Source organism: Carlito syrichta, unplaced genomic scaffold (assembly GCF_000164805.1).
Source record: "Carlito syrichta isolate Samal-C Ts95f unplaced genomic scaffold, Tarsius_syrichta-2.0.1 Scaffold303721, whole genome shotgun sequence".
In the NCBI taxonomy this organism is placed as follows: Eukaryota; Metazoa; Chordata; class Mammalia; order Primates; family Tarsiidae; genus Carlito; species Carlito syrichta.
In genome coordinates this window covers 660449-678336 of record NW_007247817.1, presented here as the reverse complement: position 1 = coordinate 678336, position 17888 = coordinate 660449, and the positions used below count along the sequence as shown (strand labels likewise).

At 40.3% G+C, this 17888-nt stretch overlaps 1 protein-coding gene across 1 annotated transcript in view; it reads left to right on the top strand.

Moving 5' to 3' along the window:
• TM9SF3 (transmembrane 9 superfamily member 3) overlaps positions 1–16610 on the top strand; it is a 38519-nt gene extending 21909 nt beyond the window's left edge. The window contains exons 5-10 of the mRNA XM_008059108.1: positions 642–781; positions 3653–3721; positions 6711–6857; positions 7969–8052; positions 8174–8250; positions 13253–16610. Coding sequence (XP_008057299.1) covers positions 642–781; positions 3653–3721; positions 6711–6857; positions 7969–8052; positions 8174–8250; positions 13253–13320 — 585 coding nt within the window. The 3' untranslated portion in view covers positions 13321–16610. The remainder of the gene's footprint in view (positions 1–641; positions 782–3652; positions 3722–6710; positions 6858–7968; positions 8053–8173; positions 8251–13252) is intronic.
• The last annotated feature ends 1278 nt before the right edge of the window (positions 16611–17888 follow it).

Genomic DNA, 17888 nt, shown 5'->3' with positions numbered 1-17888 from the left:
TGCTCACTTTGGTTCTCGAATCTCTATATGGTCTTCTGTGTAATTTTAGACTTTGAACTACCAATGGGCAGAAGAGCATGGTACTGTTTGAGTGATGCTGCATAGGTGGAGATCTGCTCCTGCCGCGGTATTCCAAGGCATACAGCATGGCCAGACCCTGGCTGGGCCTGGAGGCTGGCAGACCCACATGGAAGTGGAAGGCGGCCCTGCTAGCTTGTGATCAGTCTCAATTTCTTCATCTGTAAAACAGGGAAATAGCACATACCAAGCTCCTGTGCATAGTATGATCTCAATAAAGTATAGCCAAATAAATATGTTGACTATAATGATGAAAAATGCAGGACAGATCTGTTTTTTTAAAAATGGCAGCTGAAAGTGAAAGAAGAGAAAAAGGGTGGTAATAGAGACCGTGTGGAAAATGGGAAACTCAAGCAGATAGGCTTGTATTTTGTTCATTTCAAATATTCTAAGGCACAGTCTTTTTTTCTAGTTTGATTAGTGTGTATCTTGCACTATTTTCGCCCATATTGAACTTAAACATTTTCTTTTATGATCGAGTTGTGTTTAAATTTTTGTGTCCCTTTTGTTTTTATTAATGTTACTGTTCTCTGAGTAATCACATGTTTTTATTTAATTTACAGGTGGCCGTTTGTTGCATCTGTTTTTTTGTTATTCTTCCTCTAAATCTTGTTGGTACAATACTTGGCCGAAATCTGTCAGGTCAGCCCAACTTTCCTTGTCGTGTCAATGCTGTGCCTCGTCCTATACCGGAGAAAAAATGGTAAAGAGAATGCTACATCTTATGTGATTATTTCACACACTGTATCAGTTTTTAAGGCTGTTGTGCACGTGTAACTTGAGAATTGACATGTGTTTATGAGGATGACAGTCTCAAGTTTGAGCTTAGCAATGTGCTCATCTTAATTTTTCCTTTAACATACATTGTTAGGAGTAGTAATAAATTACATCCTTACTTTACTTTCTGAATGCCATGTCAGATACAAATAATCAGATGCTTTCATAATACCCTAGTATGTAGAGGTGACTGGAAACTAAAGCTGCAATTTTATTAAGCCTGCAGGCCCAATGTGGCCTGCTGATTGTTTTTGTAAATAAAGTTTTATTGGAACTCAGCCATGCCCATTTGCTGACATATTATTTATGGCTACTTTTACACTACAGCATCAGGGATGACAGATCATTAGTTATGACAGAGATCATAACTGAGATATGCAAAACCTGAAATACTTGCTACCTTTTCAGCTAATTTATTATTCTAAACAGTATACATTTTTATAGCCATCTGCATCCTACTAATTGAGAGATGAATTCGGTGATACCAATTATAATTTACTGACTTATATTTTTATCTTCACTGTGGAATAGTATAGAGTCTCTCAGATACATGTCTGTCACCATTTATGCACAGAATGTGTTCATGAGGAACGTCCATGATCCAAGGTCAGTCCTGACAAAGGATACAGATACTGCTGTTTAACAGCTGAAGAGTTGCCCCTGTGGCCGTAGTGTAAACATAAGTATGTAGTTCATTTGACCAGTTGGCTTGGAAATTGTGGTTTGGGGTGGATCTTTATTTTGCGTTGGCTTTTATTTTTTCAAATTTAGAACATTACATGAGATGCCATTGATATCTTTATGTTTCAGATTTTTGCAATGCAAATTTGAACAAAATGTGAACTGATATATTTTCTCTTTTAAAATTAGTAAATTGAACATTAGTGCTGCTTTATGCTACTCTGCATTTGTTCTTTATTTTCCTAATTGTTAATAGCAGACAAAAATAGAGCAGTCTTACTGGACATTTATTACATTTTCTGTCTTATAAGAGCAGCTGCATTGTAGATGGTGTATATTCAGAATAAGGAGACATACACGCTCACATACACATGTCTTTGGCCCTAGATATTTTGCCTCATTATAGATATAACATATATTCAGGTACTTATACAGCGAGATACTGATGATGCTGTCTTTTCTAGCCATGGAGGCATCTAGACACTTACAGAAGTGAGGCTGAATGAAGTAGCCTCTCTCATCTAGAAGAGAGTGAGCTGTTCTTTCCTTAGATTAATGCTTATGAGAGCCTTTGGCTAGGACTTTTGTAGTCTGTTTAAAAAAAATTTTTTTTTCTAAATCGGAATTGAACTTTTAGTGCCTGTCAGGATCCTCATGGTCATCTTGTTTCTAGGGAGGCTAGGGTTAAAAGGAGGTCCGGGGGTGGCCTTCCTCACCAGAGATAGTTGCATGGAGACTTGTGTATGTCTTCATTTTGGGGTATGATCATCACATGAGGACCTAAATCGGAATACTAGGTCTGGCTCTTATTGACTGTGTCAGCTTGGGCGGATCACTGTTTACTTCTGGGAATCTTGACTTCCTAGAAAACAAGGCAAGACAACTAGATTGAATGATTTTTTTTTTTGAGTTGGAGTCTCTTGTCTCCTAGGCTCATGGCCACCACAACGTTGACCTGCTGGGCTCAGGCAATCCTTCCGCCTCAGCTTTCCAAGTAGCAGGAACTACAGATGCATGCCACCACGCCCAGATAGTTTTTGTGATTTGTTGTAGAGATGAGGTCTCACCAAGTTGCCCAGGCTGGTCTCGAATCCCCGGGCTCAGGTAATCCTCTCGCCTGGGCCTCCCAAAGTGCTGGGATTGCAGGCTGAGCCACCGCACCCAGCCTGAATGATTTTTAAGTTATTTTTTCAGCCCTCGAATGCTTTGATTTTCTTCTAGTTTTTTAGTTTGTTCATTCCCCCAAAGTTACTGGTTTAGTATCTTTTCTGTGCCAGATTCAATGCTAGGCAGTGGGAATACCTAGATGAATAGCTTCTTCCTGCCTGTGTGTATCATGTAGTGAGGTCTGATGTATCTCTCACACACACGTGCGGTTGGACAGTTACAGAGGAGTGTGGTAAGTGCTGCCGTGAAGCTATGGAAGAGTAGGGGAAGGACCTGTCTTTTCCTGGGAGATTCAGGGAAGGTTTTAGAGGGAGAACACTTGAGCCAGTGCTTTCAGGAAGTGAAGCAGGATGCAAGAGAAGGCATCCAGGTAGATAATTATTGATTGCAGTCAGCAAATATTTGTTGAGTGAATGAATGCTGTTTGAATCTGTTTTTTATTCTTTCTTTGGTCTTATAAAAATTCCTAATACCTGAATTGTGTAACTCATAGTTAAAGGAATACAGAGCCAAAGAGAGAGCAAAGAGACAGCAAGGCCACAGTTGGGGAAACATTCCTTCAACTGAGGGTCTCAGGAATTGTGCTTTCTTTCCCTTTGACCCCTGTGAGTAATGCCTGTAGTGTTCTCAGACGTTATTGAGGTGGGGTAGAACAGGAGTCAACACTTAGAGTCTTTCTTGAGTTTTGCCAGTGGCTATAATTTATATCCCCCAAATGCTTGTCTTAACCCTTAATGCTGAGAAGAGTATTGATTGTAACCTGTGACTGATTTGAACTCCCCTATGCATTGTGCTTCTCTTGATGTTGACTTCTTTTTACTGGTCTGTATCTATCCTTTAGAGATTTTTTTTTTTTAAGTATCAAGCATCTACTTTCTATTTTCAGGAGTTATATGATATAATATGAAAAACATATTCAAAGTTTACTCTTAATTTTAATATTTTCCAGGTTCATGGAGCCTGCAGTTATTGTTTGCCTGGGAGGAATTTTACCTTTTGGCTCAATCTTTATTGAAATGTAAGTTTTGATAATGTATTTACATTTTGAGGGATTTGATTGTAATAAGGGAGGTTAGGAGTTAGGTTACGTATAGAATCATCAGCTAGGAAAGTGTCTAAAGGAGTTAGTCTGTTAATTCCATGATTTCCAGAAAGGCGTCTACATAGGTTATATAAAGGTAGTTGCTCTGTTCTCACATACTAAGGTGAAGTTTATACTTGGTTGTATTCTATTCTTTACCCCCTCATCTAGCAGGAGCTAAAGCAATCACAGCATTAACATGCTTGATGTGAGGCATTATAGGTTTTTATTGTATTTTTTGTTATTGTTTTGTTTTTTTGAGTTGGAGTTTCACTGCGATGCCCAGACTGGAGTGCAGTGGCCGCTCCCAGCCACTGCAGCCTCGACCCGCTGAGCTCCAGCGATCCTTTCGCCTCAGCCTTTCGAGTAGCTGAAATTTTACAGGCGTGCACTACCACACCCAGCTGATTTTTGATTTATTGTGGAGATGAGGTCTTGCCAAGTTGCCCAGGCGGGTTTTGAACCCACGGGTTCAGGCAATCCACTCACCTCGGCCTCCCCAAGTGCGGGATTATAGGCTGAGCCACTGAGCCCGGCCTTTATTGTATTTTAAAAAATATTTCCAAGGGTCCAAGAAACTAGGTAAATGATTCCCTACCAGGCAGTCTGGGCCTGCCATCTTTTGATGCATCGTTATTGCTCAGTTCTTTTCGTGGAGGCCTGCAGGGTGCTGGGGAGCGGTGTGTGTTTGGGGTGGGAGGTATACCACTTTGGGCCCTCTTACCAGACTTCATACCTGCATCCTTTGTCAACATTGCAAAATATAAGCCTTTCTTTTCTCAATTCTGTCTCGATGTCCCTTGAGGGGAGTGGTTATTTTAGGCAAGACAGTTCTTTGTATGGAACTTTCTCAGGTGCTACAGTCCATACACCCTTGGCTCCTGCCTACCAAATGCCAGTCATTGTGACAACTCAAATCACCCTTACACATTTCCAGATGTCCCACTGCCAACTCTCTCCTGTATGGTAGGAATTGCCTTACCAGACGTGATGGGATTTGGTAATTGGTTAACCAAAAACATTGGCTCATGTAAAGGCTCATGTAAAGGAATTATAAAAAGAAATATGCATAATGTTCTACCTTGAAACAACAAAATGTACATCCTTTGCTGATTGGTTTTTTTAAAATTTAGAACCACAGTCTTTGATTTGTACTTACTGACTGGAGTTTGCCTCATTTTTCCTTTGATATTCATAGTGCAGCTTTTGTGTTACCCAGTCTTTCTAAAGTAAAGTGGAGGAAGAACCCAGGGTCCTGTCTGAAGCATTCTAAGTACAAAATCCTTCTAGAGTTGTATGTGTATCCCCCAGTGTTTTATACACCTAATTTTATAACTTTCTAAGGGACACATTTTATTGAATCTTTCCAAAACATTCAACATAATTTTTGTAGTAACCACACATTCTTTTTGCTTTCATAATTTATTGGTTGCTATAACATTTAATATAATTATTTACTCTAATTTTACTAACAAGTACTGTGACATCAGTAGATGTGGGCCAGCTCCCATTGTCACTTACCAGCTCCAAGTCTGCTGTGGGCATTAGTTTCTTCAAGAGGGATTGGAGTGTATGTCGCTGTGACTTGTGGTTTAATGAAGTCAGTTCAGCAACTCCTTCTTTAGTTCCAGTCGACACTGCTTTGTGTCCTCACCCTGACTTGTCCTGTGACTCCTTTTCCCCTCCCACCTGTCCCCAGTACTCTGGACTACACCTCTTCCTACCTCCTCAGGCATTGTGTTCTGCTAGGTAGTGTCTCTACTGGTTCTGCTCCTTCTCTTCTGTTTGGCCACCCTTATACCCCCTCTCCCTCCTGCTGGCCCAAGTGATCTTGTTCAGATGTTGGTCTGGTCACATCACTCCTTTGCTCAAGACTCCTTCTTCTTGCCAAGGTGAAGTCTTGGCTTCATGCGGTGGCCACTGAGAGTCTCCACAATGTGAGAACTGGCTCTGTTCACGTCTCCGGTCCTCTCTGAATTCTTGCCTCCTCGTTTAAAGTTCTGGCCCAACTGGAGCACTTGGAGTTTTTCAGAATGCAGGGAATGTCATTGCTTGCTCACCTTTGCCTCTGCTGTTCCCGTGCCTGGAACATTCTAGCTCCTCTCACCCTTCACATGCTTTACCTGATTCTTCTTCCCTCCTGCCCGTAGAAGGCCCATCCAGCCCAAATGGGAAGATGCCCCAGGTGTGCTGTGCCTTGGGTACGCTGGGGACAGCAGCGTCCCAGTGCGCCAGGTCCCCATCCCCGGAGCAGAGAGACATCGTCTTCACTATTCCGTTCACTCACTACTTTCCTGAGGTGCAGAGGGATCAGTAAACATTTGTTGAGAGAATGAATGATGAATAAATGAACTAACAAACCAAAGGGAGTAAGCAAAAAGAAAAGTGGCGAAAGGACTCTGTTAATGATGATTTGGTAACGGGTTTAGAGCAAAGGGTCTTGCTCCTAATGAAGAATTGTCACGCCCTTTCTCTCACTGTCCTTTGAAGACAGGCAGTCTTCTTTAGGCTTTCTTTTCCTCATTTGAGGTATTGTTGCTCTGTCAGATGTATATTTCTACTAAATGCAAAATACATTGCTTGAATGGTGTTATAGCTACAAAACAATGGAGGAAGGAGGGAATTGCCTTCATTTTACAAAGATGGATTTTTATCTAGTTTCATTTGTTCTTTTCCACATTTGACTCCTTGAAGTTTTTAATTTATTCAATTTGCCCTACTGAAGAAGTGATTTTTGAAAGATTATCTAAGAAAATGTTTTTGAGAGAATTTTAGAGCACTTAATAGATGAAGAAATGGTAAGAGAAACTGTTGCGAGTTACCTGAAAGAAACAGGATGAGAACTCAGACGTAAGGAGACGCAGGAGGGCAGCGCGAGCCCCGTGAATGCAGACCGGACAGCCGTGTGCTTGTTGCTTTTACTTAGGTATTTCATCTTCACGTCGTTCTGGGCCTATAAGATCTACTATGTCTATGGCTTCATGATGCTGGTGCTGGTCATCCTGTGCATCGTCACTGTCTGTGTGACCATCGTGTGCACGTATTTCCTGCTAAATGCAGAGGATTACAGGTGGTAAGTACCCATCTGTGGGAAGGAGTTTGGAGGACCCTAGTATTTTATTTTGTTTTATATTATTATATGCTGTGATATTTTATTTCATTTATTTTTTGAGTTGGGGTCTCACTCCATCACCCAGGCTGGAGTGCAGTGGCACGCTCACAGCCACCATAGCTCCCACCTGCTGGACTCAGGGGATCCTTCCGCCTCAGTCTTCCAAGTAGCTGGAACTACAGGCATGCGCCATCACGCCCTGCTAATTTTTTGATTCATTGTAGAGGCAAGGTCTCACCAAGTTGCCCAGGCTGGTCTCGAATCCCTGGCCTCAGGCAGTCCTCTCACCTCCGCCTCCCAAAGTGCTAGGATTACAGGCGTGAGCCATCATGCCTGACTAGGGGACCCTAGTATTTTATTTTATTTTATTGTTTTAAGTTGGAGTCTCACTCTGTTGCCCAGACGGGAGTGCCATGGTCGCTCCTGGCCACCGCAGCCTTGACCTGCTGGGCTCCAGCAATCCTTCCACCTCAGCCTTCCAAGTAGCTAGAACTACAGGCGCACACTACCACACCCGGCTAGTTTTTGATTTATTGTAGAGGTGAGGTCTCACCAAGTTGCCCAGGTGGGTCTCGAACCCGCGGGCTCAGGCAATCCACTCACCTCAGCCTCCCAAAGGCGTGGGATTACAGGCTGAGTAAAATAAGTTTTCCTTTGAGAGTAATTGGTACTTGAAATATACAGGGTTTTCTTCAGTTATAAAATTGATGAAGATTTTAGAGGATCAAATTTTTTACATTAATTAATTAATGAGGGGTACTGCATGTTAAGAATACTTGATGTGGAAAGAGCTTTATGAGGAAGCATCGCTCCATTTTGAACACAAGGACAGTTTGGTCTGAAAAAGGAAATAGTGTATTTAAGTTTACTTAGAATAGAGAGTCTGACAGAATTCAGGATCTTCCCTGCCAGGTCTTAGGCTGTCTCCTTGTTGATGTATTTAAGCCCATGTACATGCATTGTTTTTTAAGTATACAGAATTCTAAAGACGTTTTCATAAAATTCTTTGCTTTAAAATCTTTGTTTCAGTGCCACTCATTCAAGTACTGTCTTTTCTTTTTCTTGGTCCCAGGCAATGGACGAGTTTTCTCTCTGCTGCATCAACTGCAATCTATGTTTACATGTATTCCTTTTACTACTATTTTTTCAAAACGAAGTAAGTGGAGACATGTTCTCATTTTGTATTTAGGAAACTAAGTTTGTCCTTTAAGTACTAAAATGTAAGGCCTTGTGTTGAAAATACAAATGAACCTATAATATGTATTGTTTTATTTCAGGATGTATGGCTTATTTCAAACATCATTTTACTTTGGATATATGGCGGTATTTAGCACAGCCTTGGGGATAATGTGTGGTAAGTTCTAGAACTCCTTAAACATTATGAGTACATCTGAGTTCCTCAGAATCAGGAAAAAAACAGTGATTGGAAATTAAGAAGCTGTGCTCTGTTTGATTAGGAACCCCAAAGTAAACCTGAGTCTGATTTCAGTCCGTTTGAGTCTTCCCCCAAATTTAATTTGCTGCCTCCTTAATGTACACCGATTCTAGTTATGTAGCACAGAATTTCCTACCACAGTTGCTTTCGCATTCATTTAGGAATTGCCTTTTTTTTTTAAGAGGCATGGTCTTTCTATGTTGCCCAGGCTAGAGTGCATTGGCTCTTCACAGGCATGATCATTGTGCACAATAGCCTTGAACTTTTGGACTCAGGCGATGCTCCCACCTCAGCCTCTCAAGTAGCCGGGACCATGCACCATGACGCCCAACTTGAGAATTGGTATTTTTAAAGTTTAGGTTTGACGGCGATCAAGATGTTGGCAGGTTAAGGTGTTGCTGGGATGATTTCTGTTTGGAAGTGTGTCAGCCTGTTCATGGAGGTGCCAGAGTCCAGGAGACAGCACAGTTATTGGTTGTGAAAACATACCTAGGTATCTGCAGACTGGGCCCAGGCTCTGGCTGTGCCACATACATGTTTTCCGCCTTGGTCCAGTTCCAAGCTCTCTAATCCTCTGCAAATGCGGACAATACCACTGCTTCATGGGTCCATCACACCTGCCTATGAGAGGGAAGAGGTCATAGTTGCCACCCTGTGCTCAAGTCCCCGGAATGTGTGGAATGGCCAGCAAGTAAAGAGTGGACACAGTGTAATGTGTGGAAAGGGCGTGGTGAAGGCCCGGAGGCCCTGGGTTTGGCCTTTGCTGCTGCTCACCTTGTTTGTGGCCTTGTAACTCAAGTTAGGCACGCTCAGTCTCGTTCTCCCCTGTGAAACAGGTGCCTGTTGAGAGTAGGTGAGAGGAGTACTGTGGAAAGCAGCCAGTGAAGTGCCAGGACCGTTACCGGTTGCATAGGAGAGACATGGTGGGAAGCGGAATAAGCTGGGACTTCCGGGGTCTGTCTGTCCTGGGCGTGAATCCTGGTAGCCCCTCTTAGTAGCCATGTTACTGTGGCCAACTTACTTTACTTTTCTTCCCCAACATTCCCCATTTGCAAAATAGAAGCCATCCCACCTCCCAGGGTTGTGAGAGGGCCCTGTGCTGGCTTGTGGGCAGACACCAGATGGGTGGCAGGTGCTATCACTGTGAGGCCAGAGGTCCTTGGGCTTCCTTCTGCTCTGGGAACGTCTCTGCTTCTGTGTAGTATCCGTGGGCTTCTACCTTGTGTTTTCACCTCAGAGCACACTCACAACACTGAATCCAGTGGAGGAACCCTTGGGGAAACTTGCACAGGTCGCACACTTTTTTTCTGACTCAGTGTTGCACTCAAGAAATGAGCCTGATTCCTTGATTATTTCATAGGAAGGACTCATCACTGGAGGCATTTCCAGGAGCAGATAATTCACACCCTCCTCCTCCTCTGTGGTTGGCCATTGGCTTTTCTTTCTGTATTTGATATTCCACCTGTAGCTGTAGGGTGAGCACTGGAATAAGGAAGGCATGATAATCTTGTTAAAAACTGTGTACTGGTATGTCCTTTGGGGTACCAAGATTGCTTGGTTTCTCCATGAAGAGTCGGTTCAGTTCTTGTACACCATGTATGTGATCGTGTGTGCACACACAAACAGGGGTGGGGTGGGGCTGGAAAGCGGTACGGGGATAGCCGTTCCCTGTGATAATTAATTGGCTAACCAGATTGCAGGGGAAGATGACTGGGGCCTGAGGGCTGAAACTAGACTGGGTCACATGGGACCAGGCCTGGGTATTCTAGGCTGTCAGGGGATTCCCTAGGTATTGGCCATCCTTTCTTCAGAATATTGCTTTCTGGACTCCTCTTTATCTGAGATCTTCCTTGATTATCACCAGTATTCAATGAGGTGTGTAGAATTAGGTAATTATGCAGAGGGTGACACTTTTTTTCTTGACTTGACTTTTTTCTGTAAATGATCTTAGGAAGACCTAGAGAGGTAACGTCTTGACATTTATAAAGAAAATGGAGTGGCTCTAGCTAAATGTTTCGAGGGCTTTTTCTGTGGAAATTTCATCTTGCTGCCCGAAAATCTTGGCGCGTTTGCAGTTCCCTGCTGTTCTGGCAGGACCCAGCATTTATTCTTTGCTGGGTTTAAATGCCTCAGTGCTTCATTTTGGGGCAGGAAAAGCTGTTGCGACTGGAGCTGACGAGAACATCACCATCATACACCATTCTCCGTGCCCACCAGGTCATGTTGCTAAAATGCTTAAGTCAGTAACTAAAAGAAAAACACTTGACTTTTTAAATGTAGAAAAAGAAGACTATGTAAAGGTGGCATATTATGATCATAGCATTTTTGTTTTAAGGAAATAAGCTAAAAGTGCAGCTCTACTATTCCTAAGATATTTACTTTTCTAGAGAGCACACTCACTATCCTCTTTATATAAAGTCATATTTTTGTAAGTTTATTCTTAAGGTACTCATAAGATGAGGAAAAATGTTTCTCTAGGTTGATACTGTCTTGATTTTAAGCATATCTCTGCTCCAAAGGGAACAATATTTTGTAGGTCTGGAAAATTGGATTTGGTTATTGGACTGTGTTATGCTAGTTAAATTTTTTATGCTTATTAAAATTTTATAATCTTTTTATGTTTTAAGAATCCAGGATTCTTTTTATAAAATTGAGTGAGTTTTGACTTACCCTGTAAGGAATTATACTGTAATTATTTAAAAATGTGTTATCTGTATTTTAATGTGTAATATCATTATTTCATATTATAAAAGGAATGTCTAAATTTATTTTGTATTGCAAAAATAAATGGAAAATAGTTTTGTCTTGTCATTTTGGTGGGCTTATTTTATATTTTTAATATTTAATAATGGGAAACGTCCAAATCTCTACAGAAATAGGGACAATAATGTATATAGTGAGTCTCCATGTGTCCGACACTAGGATCGACTTTTATCAACTCGTGGCCTGCCTTGTTTTATCTCTCTTCCCACTTTGCTCCTCTTTTATTCGGACATGAATCTTAGCCCTTACGTCATTTGAACTATAAACATTTCAGTATAAATCTCTCTCTAAATATAGAAGTATAGTTCCTTCATATGATGACCTATTCAGTAACCCCACCTTTGACGACTTCTCTTTTAATACAGTTTTTTTGTCTTGATCCAATTAAGGTCCATTCGTCGCTTGGTTAAAATGTCTGTTAAGGCCCTTTTAATCTATAGATGTTTGCTTTCTCTTCCCTGGCAATTTATTTTAAAAACTAGTCCTGTAGAGTCTTCTACACTCTGGGTTTTGCCGATTGTACCCCTGAGGCATCATTTCGTGTTTTTCCATGTGTTATCCTCACCCCACTCCTCCCCACAGTTTTCGTAAAGGGGTAGTTGGATCTATAGGCTTCATTGTAGTCAAGAATACGTGCCCAAGAATACTTAACAGGTTGTCTGTCAGCTTTTATCAGGGCACATAATGTCTGGTTCTCTTTCTTTGTGAGGTTAGCAGCCATTGATAATTATTGCCTAGCTCAGATAATTCACTAGTGGTTATAAAATTTTAATCCTACTGTTCTTTTTGTATTTGTTAGCTGGAATGCTCCTGTGCTTCTATGCTTCTAGTCAACCATTTGGTCACCTTGGGACACAGTTTATAGATAGGAAAGACAGGTTAGAGGCTTGTTTCTTTCCTTTCCTTCACCAGTTGGGTGAATAAAAGTTGGTTCAAAGGTGACAGGGATTTGTGTATGTGTACCATTAATAACTCTTCTGGAAGGTTTACTTTTAAACTTTGAATAATATTGGGCTGTGTGGTAAATTTCTAAGTCCAGCGGAAAATTTTCTGTCAGTTCAATGACCCGCTGTTTTGTTCTAAAGAGCCCTCAGTATCTGTACTAAAGAACTTGGCTGGGCACAGTGGCTTATACCTGTAACCCCAACACTTTGAGAGGCAGAGTTGAGAGGATTGCCTGAGTCCAGGAGTTCAAGACCAGCCTGAGCAATATGGTGAGACCTTGCCTCTACAATAAATCAAAAAATTAGCTGGGTGTGGTGGCGTGTGCTTGTGGTTCCAGCTACTTGGAAGGCTGAGGCAGAAGGATCGCCTGAGCCCTGCAGGTCGAGGCTGTGGTGTCTGTGAGCATGCCACTGCACTCCAGCCTGACTGACAGAGTGAAATTCTGACTCAGAAAAACAAAAACAAAAGAACTACCCAGTACATTCATTCATTCAACAAATATTTATTGGGTACCTTATCACATGCCACTCTTTTAGATACAGGAGGTGGATGCTTTATTTAACAAAACAACATCTCTGCTTTCTGGAGTTTGGAGCCTCATTTGGAGCTAATGATTCAAAAACAGCATTTCAAAACTCTTGATCTGCTTACTGGGCTCTCTTGTCTATTCCCTCAAATACATCATTCTTTCTACCAATCACATGGCTTTTGTGCTTAAACATGGAAAAGAGCCAGCAGAATATGCCTCATCTCTAGAACATCAGATGCTGTTGGACCGTGATGCTCTGTGCTTTCTGAGAGAATCCCATCACTTCTTATTTATTGTTAGGTTTGGGGAACATGTGTTGATATTGCTTTAATGACTTAGATTAATACATGCTGAAATCAAAGAAGATAGGTTTTTTCATTTAACAAATGTTTGCCATTATCAGATTATTCGTGCTTTCTAAGAGATGTATTTTCATTCCATAGTTACTGGTAATGCAAGAAATAATTGTTACCTGATTCTAAAAAATTGCATCAGCTCAGACTTAGTGTATGATGGTAGCAGGAGATTTGCAAAGCAAATGATACAATGTTCATAGGTTCAGAGAGAATAAAGACTTTGTCTTGAAAAAGAAAACTTTCCAGAGCAGAGAGCATTTAGTGTTTGTAAATGATGCCTACTGATCTATACATATTTGTTTTAAGACATCTTATTTTATCTTTGCAGGAGCAATTGGTTACATGGGAACAAGTGCCTTTGTCCGAAAAATCTATACTAATGTGAAAATTGACTAGAGACCCAAGAAAACCTGGAACTTTGGATCAATTTCTTTTTCATAGGGGTGGAACTTGGACAGCAAAAAAAAAACTGCGAGAAGAGATTTGGGCTTTAACACTGGGTACTTTGTGGGTCTCTCTTTCGTGGATGGCTTAAAGTAACATCTATTTCCATTGATCCTAGGTTCTTACTGACTGCTTTCTCCAACTGTTCACAGCAAATGCTTGGATTTTATGCAGTAGGCATTACTACAACACATGGCTAATCTTCCCAAAAACTAGCTCATTAAAGATGAAATAGACCAGCTCTCTTCAGTGAAGAGGACAAATAGTTTATTTAAAGCATTTGTTCCAATAAAATAAATAGAGGGAAACTTGGATGCTAAAATTACACGATAGAAATCTTCCTGGCATTTAGTGTTTCTACGTTACTGAAAAATGATGTTCCAGAGAGATTACTTTTTTCTCTTATTTTTACTGCCATCGTCGACCTATTGTGGGACATTTTTATATATTGAATCTGGGTTTTTTGACTTTTTTTTTTCCAATCCAACTGCATCCTTTTTTTTTTTTAAAGAGAGAATTAGAAAATATTAAATCCTGCATGTAATATATCTGCTGTCATCTTAGTTGGACCAGCTTCCCATTTATTTATCTGAAACTATCCAGTTACATCTTAATTCCATCCAAAGAAGATACAGTTTGAAAATAGAGGTGTACTATCTACAATGCAATTTACTGTACAGTTAGAAAGCAACGTGTTAAATGGAGAAGATACTTGTTTTTATTAAACATTCTGAGATTTAGATAAACTACATTTTAACTGAATGTCTAAAGTGATTATCTTTTTTTCCCCCCAAGTTAGTCTTACATCCTTTTTGGGTTTGAATGAAGGCTTTACATAAGAAATTATTAAAAACAAGGGGGGTGGGTGATAAATGTATATAACATTAAATAATGTAACGTAGGTGTAGATCCCAGATGCATTTGGATGTACAGATTGACTATGGAGTACTTCTTGCTGATGATGATTGGTGTAGAAATGTGTGACTTTGGGTGGCTTTTGACATCTTGCCTACCATTGCATGAAACATTGGGGTTTCCTCAAAATGTGTGTCATACTTCTTTTGGGAGGGGGGTTGTTTTCTTCTGTTTATTTTCTGAGACTCCTACAGGAGCTGAATTTGTAATTTAGAAACATTTAATTTTGTTAATCCTGTCTGGGACACTTAAGTAACATCTAAAGCATTATTGCTTTAGAGTGTTCAAATAAAATTTACTGACCAAATTGTTTTGTGGAAATAGATGTGTTTGCAATTTGAAGACACCTATTTAAAAGGCAATGTACTGAATGCCATTTTCAAAAGGTACTGCCAACTACGCTTTTCTAACACACGGGACCCTCATTTACACTCCCCAAACGTGCTTACATCTCGATTGCCCTGTACAGTCACAGAGGGAGTGACAAGCCTTGAATGAAGTTGTGGCACAAACAGCTCAGGCTGGTGGTCTGTGTACAGTGGGGAAGGGTAGCATGGTCAGCTTACAACTGGCTGAGCGAATAAAGGCTAGTTTTCTAAGAGAAGTTATTTTAATTTTGAATACATTTTTCTGGAACTATTCATAATGTGAAGTTTTCCTCGAACCATTGACTTTCTAGTTTAATAGTTTGCTATGCAAATGACTGCCTGAAACAATACTGTATATTGGTATTTTTAGAAGGACTCAAAACAGCTGTATTTAAACCTTAATGTGAAACTCATGCCATTAATAGTAAAATAAGATGTTTACATTATGAAAATCATTACAAAATGTTTCTAAAAATGGACAGACTCCACATCCTATACTGTGGAGTGTAAGTCCTATATAAAAAATGAAAAGTAAGATTTTTTTTAACCACTTGAGTATGATGGATGTGAGCAGACAGAAATTTGATCAGAACCTGGAGGTGAATCCCCCTTTCAAGCCAAAGTGTTATGCTAAATGTAACCCATTGGTTCTTCCATTTTCTCTTCCTTCTCACTTGCCTTTAAGATCTTATTTAAAAAGTCATTATTTAGTTGCTTATATTATATAACTTTGTAGCTACATGCAAAGTACTTTTTTTGTTCTCTTACCACTTTTATTCAAAAGTACTTTTAACATAACACATAGTCTATCTGATAGGAATGTAAATTGGACAGGAAGCTTTTGTCTTAATAAAATGAAATTTTCTCATGATACGAATCTTGCAGGTAAGATGTAAAGTGTTTAAAATGTGTGGGTGAACCATTTAAAATACTTTCAGGTGTACAAAATCATTTTACTAAATCCTCTATTTGAGTTATTTGGAATCTGCAGTGAAAAATAGTTTTCTAATTTCTGGATACATTAAGAGCATTCATATGAATATATATCATCTTAAAACATTCTCTAGAAAAGGTCTTGTATTGGTTTATGGCTTCACAGAGGGGCTGGACAAATAGGTGGGACTTTTAGAAGATGTACATCACTATAGCTCCCTGGCTCTTGGTTGTAGAATAGAAAGTATAGAATAATATTTAAGTTAATTGAAGGATTTTTCCACTCCATTAATGCTGTGTTTCTTTCATTTGTTAACATTATTTGTTCAACTTATCAGTTGACACTCTGAGTACTATCAAATACTAAGGATAAAATTTCCTTGTACGTCTTTAAGCATGCTTCTCCTAAAATCTTAACTACATCATTATCCATATATCCTAGAACACAGGCAGGATACGGTGGAAATGTAATGGCTAGAGGTATGGTAACACGTTCTTTACTATATCGTGTATATCGTGTTGGGCTCCTGGATTGTACTGAGTTTGCCCATAAGTCAAACCCGATACTCCTGGAATCCATTCTGTTGTGATATCTGAACCTAGTGAAGTGGGTATGCTTGGATGTTTTCCACGGAATGTAGACGGACCTCTTTATAAAGTTGGATGAACTGCAAATTCTAGTTCTTCCAAAAGTCATTTTATTTAGGGTTTATTCACAAATTGTATTCATTTTGTGATGTAACTTTTGTTTCCTAAATGTTTACTAACCACCTTATGCCAAGTGTCTGCAAATAAACATTATTAAACACTTGCTGAATTTTTACGAATGTGAAAAAGAAAGAATATGCATGTAATTTGTTTAGGAAAAGCTACATCCCGGAGGGCTTCCATGGGGGTTCTGGGGGAGCCTCTTTGTGGTCTGTACACTCAGTTCCACCCGGGCTGTAAGTTTAGAGTTGTCTGTCTTAGTGCTTCATTCTGTTGATTTATTAGAACATGTAATAAACAGGAGTGGTGATGTTTGAAGACACAGTATTCACTAGTATTTTATATATTCTTCAAAGGTATATAGTTAGGAAGAGATATTTCAACAATCAAGGTGTGAGAGAGAAGTGGAAATCAATGAAAGTTGGAAGTGTGTCTCGAAACAGACTAGACTTTCAGGTAGGGTGGAACAGAAAGCATATGCACCTGCAGATGTGTAATCCGAGGAGCAACCAGTTCCCTCCTGTGAGCACTTCCAAAAGCTGTCTGATCTCACATGCCTGTTGGAGCTATAGACACAAGTCTGCAAATACAAAATAAACAAAATTAAGATTTGTTTCACTGTTAGGAAATGGAAATAAACTTGTAAAATCTTATTTCAAAGTTTTGGTGAATGAGCCTTGCTAATAATTGAGAGCATAGCGAGGGGGTCCCCTCCAGTTCATCAGTTGAGGTCACTGGAAACTTACAGATGTTCTAAGTGAGAGCTTAAGGCAAGGAAGGAGTAACATGGCATTCTGAAGGACACAGGACATCCCTGGGAAAACAGTTCCGTTGGTCTTTTCAACTGTCAGGCTTGAATCGCAGGTCCCTGCTGAGCATGGGCATCGGTGGCAGAGCCGGGAGGACACCGATTGCCTGGCGGGCCCTTCCACCCTGGACCCAACCTTGGTTTTCGTAGGCTGTTTTCCAACGGGCTTTTTAGTCATAGAAATCCAGTGTGTAATGTGTCAAATGCAATTGAGGTTCTCATCTAAATTTATCTGAAGTTGGATTTTGAAAAAGTAATAAAAAGTTCAATGTGCCTCCCTCGGATGCCTTCTTCCTTTCCTTTTTGAAACAAATGAGCCAAGCACAAGGGGATAGCTGTTGGCGTGCATATGGAGAGACGCCTGATAGCTTCCCACAATTAAAACAGGGCCCTGCAGGCTTTACTGTAGAGGGCTGGACAGTAGATACTTTGGGCTTCGAGGGCCATGCGGTCTCTGTTGAAGTTAGCAAAGCAGCCATAGTAGACAGTCGGTAACTAAGCATGACTGTTCTGGATAACTGAAAACGGCCAGCAGGCCACATTTTGCTGACCTCTGAAATGAAGCGTTTAAAATGTAAGATTGGATCCTCCCCATTTACATTTTGAAAAAAAAAAAAAAAGTAGTGTGCAGGAAAGTTGAGAGAAGGCTACGATGCATAGGTTTGTCTTTTTAAAACATGGTTCTTCGCTTGGCCATTTTCTGACTCATTCTGTATACCAACTACCAAACCCCACCGTTCCTACACCTGCCTTTCTGGTTGATGGCACACTGCATTTGTCAAGTACTT